Here is a 9,207-nt window from a genome sequence, read left to right as displayed (position 1 = left end):
TAACTCAAAAACTTAACCAAAACTATGAAGGAGCCACATTTTTCTTTAATGTCAAAAAACCCACCCCAAAACCAACCAACAAATCCAAACCAATTCAACTCAAACAACATCTTGGTTTTCCCCAGAAGTATTCTGTCTTTTATAGAGCTCATGTGTTGCTTCTAAGATCAATTTTGATGTTGTGTTGAATAATTGATCTTCAGCTTTTCACGTAAAACTGAAGAAAACGTAACTGTCCTATGGAAGCAAGTACTTCTCTGTTTGACGGAGGAGCTGACTAATGTGGAGCTTAAGCAGACTTGCAGGGAAAGCCAGGCACCTGCCAGTAATCATGAGGCTGCGAATTCACTGCCTCAAACTTTCTCACGTTCTTATGCAGCTTTGACAAAGAAAAATGATGAAAATCTGAAATATTTGCGTAGATACTCTTTTAAGGCTGTATAATTGATCATATTGGGAAGCTATTATAAAATCTCATAATTGGATGTGGCTAATTAAACATGCCTTAACTGTTTCAAGAATAGACAAGATTTCTCTGGACGGACTAAATAGCTCAACTAGTGGTAAGACATGAGGAGTGGCTGGTTAAGTGACTACAGTAGCTCATAAATGAGTAAACTAATGAGGGGAAAGAATAAATTAACACACTTTTAATTTGTAGTTCACTTGTGAGCAAAACAAATGTGGGATCACTTCAAGGTTACTTACTGTTCCTTCCAGAAAGATTGCTTGATAATTTGATTTAAAGCAGTAACGACGAAAGAGCTAGGGGAGATCATTTGGTTCAGGGATGTCTGTCTCAGACAGTGGTGTATAACATCTTTTGCACTTTAACCTAAAGCAAATTAGATCTAGTGCTTTAAAGATCTAATTTTCTCTTTAAGATAAGAAGAGTTGTCTTATAGAGGCTATTGTATGAGACTCTTGGTAGCATTAGTGTACCCTTTTGTAGTCTGTTCTGCAGGCAGTCTTTTCCACTCTTGCAGGGTTAGCGATGTTGAGTAATAGGTTTTATGTATCTAAAAGCTTAAGGTGAATAGTACAGTAACTCTTGATGCTAAAAATTAAAAGAAATATCAAAAGCAAGAAAACTCATGTGTTCTGGCAGTCTTCTGGAGGGTGACCTGCTGCTAAAAAATTCTTTGGGAAAGTAGTATGCAGATAATCAGTGATACAGCTGAATATGGAATATGTTTTTTGTTACTGACTAAAAAACTTGAAGCTTCAAAATCAGTTTACAGCATCCAGTCAGTAGGATTTGCAGTTTCATTTAAATGTGAAACACTATTAACTAGTCGAGTACTTGACAGTGCCAAAGTAGGGCTGTTATAACTCTCATTCCTAATGCATCCAACGTTGGCGTAAAATACACACATTACTGAGGACTGTGGAATTTCTAAAAATGAACCACTGCATTCTTTTTTGGAGCCTATAGAGTGAATTAAGCTGCAAATGCCTTTATTTTGAAGTTTGATTCCTAGTCTTTCTACCTAGATTTCAAGTGAATTTTGAAGTTGAGGATATGTCTCCTAAAAGGATGATAGTTATATCTAAAGACTTTAATGGTGAAAACACCAAGCTGAGTACAGTGGCGCTTGTTGAATTCACCATTGAAATAGATCTTGGTGCCTACGAATGTGAGGTGATGTTGAAGGTTAAATTTTCCTCCAGCCATTAACGAGTTAACGTTAAGACATTAACCTTTTTTGCTGTCTTCTGACCCACTCACCCTCAACTTTTCCATTAGTCATTTATTTTATTTGCTTTCCTATTCTGTGAACAGTGTTGTTCAAGTTTTGGAATAGTCTATAGTAAGTAAGCTTTCTTGAACTGCAACATTATGCTTTACAAAGAACACTTGTTTGATCCCTGAAAATACAGATATTATATAATGAATTTGTACACACATGGTATGTGTTGTGCTAACAGGGCTACCAAACACTTTTTTAAACAATATTATAGCTTATTGATGATACTGAAACACCTTTCCAATAATATCCTACCATACTCTTGGGATACCACGTCTCTCCATAGGAAAAGTTTTTGCAGCAATGAAGTCAGAGTTATACCGAGGCCTTTAAGAATGCGATGCATTATGGAAAGTGTGCTTGCTGTATATTGTGTAACATACATTTGAAATCAGACTTGCACTTAGACTTACCAGTTCTCTTCCCATTTTCTTAATCCGTATGTACATGATTGTCCAAGACACTTCTCTCACTTTGTTTGCAAGACATTTGAAACAAAAAAATTACGGTGCTATTCTTGAGTTGTTAGGCATATAGGAGAGATATACCTAAAATACAACGTAAAGAATTACGAGGTGCAAGCTGTAAGTATTTGATAAAACGCTTTGTTCCAAACGCTGCATACCTAATTGTGAGCTATAGCTAAGCAGTGTTATTGGCAGTCAAAATCTAGTTTTCCCCTTGGTCTTTGAAAGTGAAATGTGAAAACATTACATTTAAGCCACTAGGATTTTTTCAACAATCAAAATATGAGGATTTCTCAGACTAAATAGGTTTTGCCTATCTGGTGTGTAAAGTAGAAAAATGTTGGTTTTACCATCCATCTCTGGAAATGGCAAACTGTACTTGGTAATCTTTGTCATTTTTGCTGACTGTAAATCTTGCCTTGCACTTGATGGGCTTCAGAGTGATCTTGGTATACCAATATAACCTCTTTTTGGTCAGAACCTTCATTTACGTAACCTTAACTTGGAGGTCCAAGTCAAACTGAGTTGTTCTCTTAAATTACAGTGTGTATGTATGGTAGCTGGTTGATGTGGGGCGCTCGAAAGCTCGGTGGGGGGGGGGGGGGGGGGGAAGCTTCCAGCTAGAAGAAAAAAAAAAAAAAAAGATATGCCTAATGCATCCCTTTCAACTGTCCTACATTACGTGATGTGGATTTTTGTTTGTGTTACAGCTTTGACAATAATTGTCACTTATGTAGTTCCTGGAGCAATCAATTTTGTCTTTTGTCTAAAAGCACAGCACAGTAATTGGTCTTTTTGTATAAGAGCTAAATAGCATCTTTCCACTTCTAACTCAAGAATTTGCAAGTTGAGGCATTGGATATACAGTGATACATACTCACGGAATGTATCAAACTGTTTCCAGTTATGACATCCAAAAAGACTTATTTAACAGATTTTTTTTTTTCCTGGACTCTTCATAAGGACTGGATTCTGTCTATAAACTTCATTCTGCAGCCATGGGATAAAATATTTTTATACAAACTGGGATTTGATATCAACAGCTAAGGATTTGAGAAAAATACAAAATCTTAAGATTTGGCAGCATATTTGGACTGTACCATAAGAATAGCTGGCACTGGAGTACTCTGCTTCTGAATGTCTCACAGGATATATTTTGTTGTGGGAAGCACTATAAAATGAATAAAGGACAGAATCATACGGGAATTGTGCTAGCATAAAATCTAATTCCCATGTGCTTTAGAAAGTGAAATGAAATATTGTCATCAGGATAAGACCGCATCTGACTAACTGAAGGCTGCTCTGTCAGCATGGAGCTTCTCCTGGGGTGGGCAGGTGGTGGTCCTGGACTCTGCCTGCTGGAGATGAGCAGGATGGACACCAGGATTTGTACAGGGAGCAGGTCTGGAATCCTGACTTAGTACTTCGATAATAGCGCAAGCTGCTCTGGGGATAAGGGCAACAAGAATATTGAAACAAATAAAAGTAGTGTGTGAACTACTTATGGCTTTCAGAACTGTCTATTAGTATCTCTTAAGTGTAAAATATGGGTGGGAGAGCGATAGTTTCGCTGGCTCCATTCAAATCACACTAATGGGGAGGGACAGTTCTTATACCCACGTTGTGAACACTGCACTCATTTAAAAGGCAGACAAGAATTTGGAGCACAAGGTGCAGCATGCGAAAGGTGCTTCTGCGGTGTGCCATGCAGGTACGAGTGTTTCGGGTGATGAAGGGGAAGACTGCCTGTCTTACACTTGAGAGGCTTTTTCATGGAACTGATAGAACACCTTAACTGTGAGTGGTGTAGTGGACTTTATTTTTTTTTAAATAATCACACTGCAAAATAGTTGAAACAGGAATAGAACAACAAAGTCCCAATCTCAAATTCAACTAGAAAAGTATTGACAAAAGGTGTATAGTTACACTGTAAAGGTGCAGAAGCAGATCCCACTACAAAGCGTGCTGTTTGCTTTAATTTTGCTCCTCTTGTCTTTATCTCTTCAGAGCTGCCTCACCTGACTTCTAGAGTGGTGTTCATGAAAGGCTGTATCAGGGACATGGAGCAGTCTTGGGGATTTCAATGACTCTTGAACACAGACTTTTTTAACAGAAACACGTTAATTCAAGATGGAAGGAATACTTAACCTTGTCATGAATTATACTTTTTATTCTGAGGAGGTTTACCGTGAACATGGCTTGAAAGAGGCTTAGAAGACAGTAAGACATTGGCACAATTTTCTTGTGAAATGAGTGTTTAGCACTTCTGTTTTAGATTACAAGCTTTGTTCAGTTTAGAAATAGAGGCTGTTACTCCCTCAGTCTGAAAAGCTGATTCCATCTACTTGTAAATGCTTTGTGCTAGGTACAGACAATTCTTGTGAGACTTGTTAAAATGGATTTCTCTAAATAGTGTCATATTCTTTCAATAATTGAGCTTTGTTTCATGTATGTAACTAATACTGCTGAGCATATTGCCAATACTCATTTTAAAAAGCCTTAAGTAGTTTTTTCTTAACACTTGGTTTCGGTGAGTGTTACACATTTTCAGAGAGGCAAGTTTCCAAGCATGACTGCAAACCTTGCATTTTTCCCGTATGTTAACTTTTTTCAACATAGCTGCACGCTGCTGATAGCAATTTCCATTGCTAGGGAGCATTATCAGTAGTTATCGCTGGCAGGCCTGGTAAATAGTCCAAGAACTGACGTCTTATGTCAGACCCAGAGCTGTGGAGTAAAATCGGACCACTGAGACCTAGTATGGGAGGGTCGACGTGGAGAGTACAGGACCGACAGAGCGTGTGTGTGTGGATGGAGCATTCTGCGGCTGCTGTGGGGGTGTTCCTCCGCTGTAGTCAGTGGTGCGAGGTGCCCTGTCTGACCTCCTGGGGAGAGCTGCAGCTCCTGTCCAAACGGAGAGATTAGAGTCTGCGAGAGAACAGGGACACCCCCAGGCCCCTGAAATTCCAACTCCAGAGAGTTACGAGTGAGTGACTGGCTTGTGTTTCTGTATTGTGACTTGAAAACAGACCGAAAATATTAAGGCCTGGATTGCTGTGACCCAGGATTTCAAGATGTAGTTCAACATTGTTTTGCACAGTAAATACGCATTCTTATAGTGGTGACTGAGAAGTTTTGTTGCAGTGTTCTGCACTATTATGTCTTTGGAACAAGACTGACCCTAACTGTAACCAGCCAACTGTAGTGCATTTCTTAGATGTTAAACGTGATCCAGTGGGAATTCACTGAAAACAAGTAAGTGCTCTCGTAGAGTTCAGGGCTTTGGTTGTGTCTTACTCTTCTATTCACTACTGCTATTCGGGCAAAGTTGTAAATACAGTGCTGATCCAGGAACTTCTTAACTGGAAAGGAGTCCTCAAGTAAAGCCAGAGAACAAATATTCTAACAGGTTTTTTTCTTCAATGCTTTATAAAAGCAATTTGGCAGAAATAAAGCTAGAGGTCAGGACCTCATGATATCCCATGAATCCCTCTCTTCCCCAGTGAAGAAAGCTGAAAAATGAGGCACGGAATCTAAGCAGTTAATTTACTGTTTATTATAATGTATTTTTCTGGTTATGGGTGTCATAAGCATAGTCTGAGGAATTATAAACTGAAGGAGCAGTGTCTCTTAAGAGCTCTAACTGTACTGGGCAATACAGTGGTGGGGGGGAACCCCCCACAATTGTGTACTGAATTCTTGAATCTGAAGCTTTAGCCTTCCAGTGAAAGCATGTTCTAGGAGTCCTGCAGGTGCTAATGGGTACATAGTTTTAATTGAGTGATACGGTAATGCTCACAAAGTTTTTTCCTTTATTTACAGTGCATCTGGTGCAAGTGTTGTTGCCATTGACAACAAAATAGAACAGGCAATGGTAAGTAAAAAAAAAAAAAGTTATTTCCAATAGGATTAGTGGTTTGTCATTGAGCATAAGTTTCTAGCTGTATTGTGTTTCTGTGAGTCTGTAACCCTTCAGTCGGATCAGACTGAGACTATCATTTGAAAAAAGGATTTTCTGTATCAGCTATGGGATGACCACAAACCATGCCTTTACTGTTGGCCCAGAAATGTTCTTAAATTAATTTTCCTACGAATTTCTATGAACAAGCTGATTGAACTTAAAGGGGTGCTGAAAATAAATAGTGCATTTAAGTGTCTTACTTTAGCGAAGTTCATCACTATTTTTTCTGAGTTGTCACTTACGCTATGCCATCCTTGACATTTTGTTCAGCTTCAGTTACATCTGTTTAATTTTTGCTTCTGCTGATTTAAAGGCTTTCTTATTTCTTGGTTCTCGTACACCTCAGTGCTTGGGATTGTGTAACACAGACTCTTACCTCCAGGTCAAAGCTTCAGAGCTGATGCTTTCATTTTGAGTAGCTGGAACGTAATTCTAGTCCTTGTCTTCAGCGTAACCAAGGTGCCTAGAACTTAATGCTGAATGCTGGAAACAAAGCTTTTGATGTAAGGGCCACTTTACAGTGAATAAAAGGTCTAGGTTATTTGCTCTTGAAGGCTAATTTATTCATATATTTTTAGTGACGAGTGCTTTAGTTTTCTAGGCTTACCACTTACTTCAGTGAAAGCAGTAAAATAGTAAATCCTGGGGTTGGAGTGGAATGAAACTGTTCTTTCACTTGGTGTAACTGTTGACTTGTTCTTCACAGGATCTAGTGAAAAGCCATTTGATGTATGCAGTAAGAGAAGAAGTGGAAGTCCTGAAGGAACAAATAAAAGAATTAGTTGAAAGAAACTCTTTACTTGAACGAGAAAACGCACTGTTAAAATCTCTTTCAAACAATGATCAGTTATCCCAACTTTCAACCCAACAGGCCAATCCTAGTAGCACTTCACAAGCGCAAACAGTGATAGCACAGCCTCCGCAGCCAACGCAACCTCCACAGCAGCCGAATGTCTCCTCAGCGTAAAGCTTTCTTGCCTCCTTTGAAAACAAAAACCTGAGAGCAGTCTGTCCTTGTGTGCCACTGATGTTCTTTCAACTTTATATGAAAGCGAGTAGCCATGCTTCTGTTGTGTGTTTGGCCTTTTCAGTATTAGACAATCATTCTACAAGAGCTGTCCCTCACTGATATATCATGAAGTGCAGTTGGTGTCCGTTATGTCATCAGTGCACAAGGGAAGTCGTAGAAGGAGTTATTAATGCAAAGAATGCATTTGCTTGGTGTGCAGGAGTGAGGTCTTTAAGAGCTTTGGTGGCTCTCCAAGGTTTCCATTTCCCATGGATTACTTTGAGCCTTGCTATCTGGTAAGAAGTGACAATTCATCTTAAGAGCCACTGTTCTTTCAATATAAGTAACGTTTGCCTACATTAGTTTCATTTATTTGTTTTATTTATTACAGGGCTGCTATTTTCATAATGTACATGAACAATGTCACAGAACTTTTTAAATTTTTTTTAATAAATGTATGTATCAGTAAAATGATAGATGGGATTGCGTTAAATAGATAAAATGTTTAGGCAATAATTGAACAAAAGAATCCTGGCATATTTCTAACACTAATGGCAATTTACCTTTGGTATTTATTTACGGTAGTAAAGATCCAGCTTGAATGTAAATTTTGTATAGAGTGTAAGTATGAAGACCATAGTGCATCTGTACAGGTAGTCACCAGTTATTGTGATATAATAAATAATTGATGGGCTATTTTGATGAAGAAAACTTTGCTCATTTCTGTTTCTACTTTCTAATAGAGAGAAATTGCCATGATTCCTCTGCTTTTTGACATTTCGTATAATTTTTTTTTTGGGTGGGAATAAAAAGCTGTGAAATTGTTCAACCTACTTTGTAACCAAAGAAGCAAAGCTGTGTAATTGAGTTTTTTTTATTTTATAATGCACATTCTTTATGTATTTTTATTTAGTGTTTTCTCATTCACAACTTTCTTTGCTGTCCAGCATGATCTGCATGACCTATAATCTTTGAACCACTTTCGTACCTCATGTTTTTATCCAGCACTCTTATTGTAATATGTAATAGTCTGTGAACAATGTCAAATAAAAAAGAAAGAACAGCTGGTGTTGGTGGAGCTGAGCTAGTGTGCTATGCACTAGTTGTTTAAAAAAAAATAAATGAAGTGAGCCATCTTTTGTTCATTTAAAATGGTGTTTTGAATTTCGTATGCAGAAAACGTTTTGTTACATTGCAGATTTTAATGTATTTAATAAATGCAACATGCAGATTAAGTGCAGTGTATACTGAGTATTTAAATTAAAAATGTACATTTCATAAATACAGTTTCAAGAGAGACCATCATTTGTGTAAACTAACGCAGTGTGTCAAATTGATGTATAAATATATATATTTTAACACATTTTCTGAAATTAAACTGCAGTTTTGTTGAAATTTTTTTGGCTGTAGATGTTGTTACAGTGTAACTAAATTCAGTAAGTACTTTTTTTCTTAACAAAATGGAGAAAGGTAGCTTCAGTGAGCCAGTAATAGAATAATGCCAAAATTGTAACTGCTTCTCTTGCAACACACTCTTTTATTCTAGGAAAAGCGTAATTCTGATGCCGCCAGTGACCCTATTGGTTTTGGTCTTGCGGTGATATATATAAATTAACATTTGGCTGTGTGCTGGGGTGTTGAAACAGTTTGGTATCTTGGTGTGTTAAAACCAAGAATTTACTTTCGAGAAACACCTACAAGAGGAAGCCGCACAGCATGCCTTCCCAGGCAGGCGTCACAGGCACAGCTCTGAGTCGTCATCCCAGTGTGCTGCAGTCCAGTTCACTCTTGAGCCTGTACCTATTTTGTCAGGTTGCTTGCAAATGTTTGCTTCAATATATTATCCTTGTATATGTCTAACTCTGGTCAGGTTCATGTGTTAGGTAAAACAAAACAAAAGAAGCAGCACTAAAAACTGCAAGTTTTGGTGTCTTCAGACCTCAAGGAAGCATCCTTGTCCCGTGTTCCAGGAACTTAGAGCGTCACACTTTCCTGGTAAGCGTGAGTTCACAGCACAGTTCA

At 38.0% G+C, this 9,207-nt stretch overlaps 1 protein-coding gene across 2 annotated transcripts in view; it reads left to right on the top strand.

Moving 5' to 3' along the window:
* Nucleotides 1-8,580, top strand: part of TSC22D2 (TSC22 domain family, member 2) — a 30,765-nt gene extending 22,185 nt beyond the window's left edge. For both annotated transcript variants that reach the window (XM_009333973.1, XM_009333972.1), the window contains 2 exons: nt 6,038-6,089; nt 6,883-8,580. In XM_009333973.1, the coding sequence (XP_009332248.1) occupies nt 6,038-6,089; nt 6,883-7,143 (313 nt within the window). In that variant the 3' untranslated portion in view covers nt 7,144-8,580. The remainder of the gene's footprint in view (nt 1-6,037; nt 6,090-6,882) is intronic.
* The last annotated feature ends 627 nt before the right edge of the window (nt 8,581-9,207 follow it).

This window comes from Pygoscelis adeliae, unplaced genomic scaffold, assembly GCF_000699105.1.
Source record: "Pygoscelis adeliae isolate BGI_AS28 unplaced genomic scaffold, ASM69910v1 Scaffold241, whole genome shotgun sequence".
NCBI lineage: Eukaryota > Metazoa > Chordata > Aves > Sphenisciformes > Spheniscidae > Pygoscelis > Pygoscelis adeliae.
The sequence above is the reverse complement of the archived record's forward strand: the minus strand, read 5'-3'. Positions and strand labels throughout refer to the sequence as shown.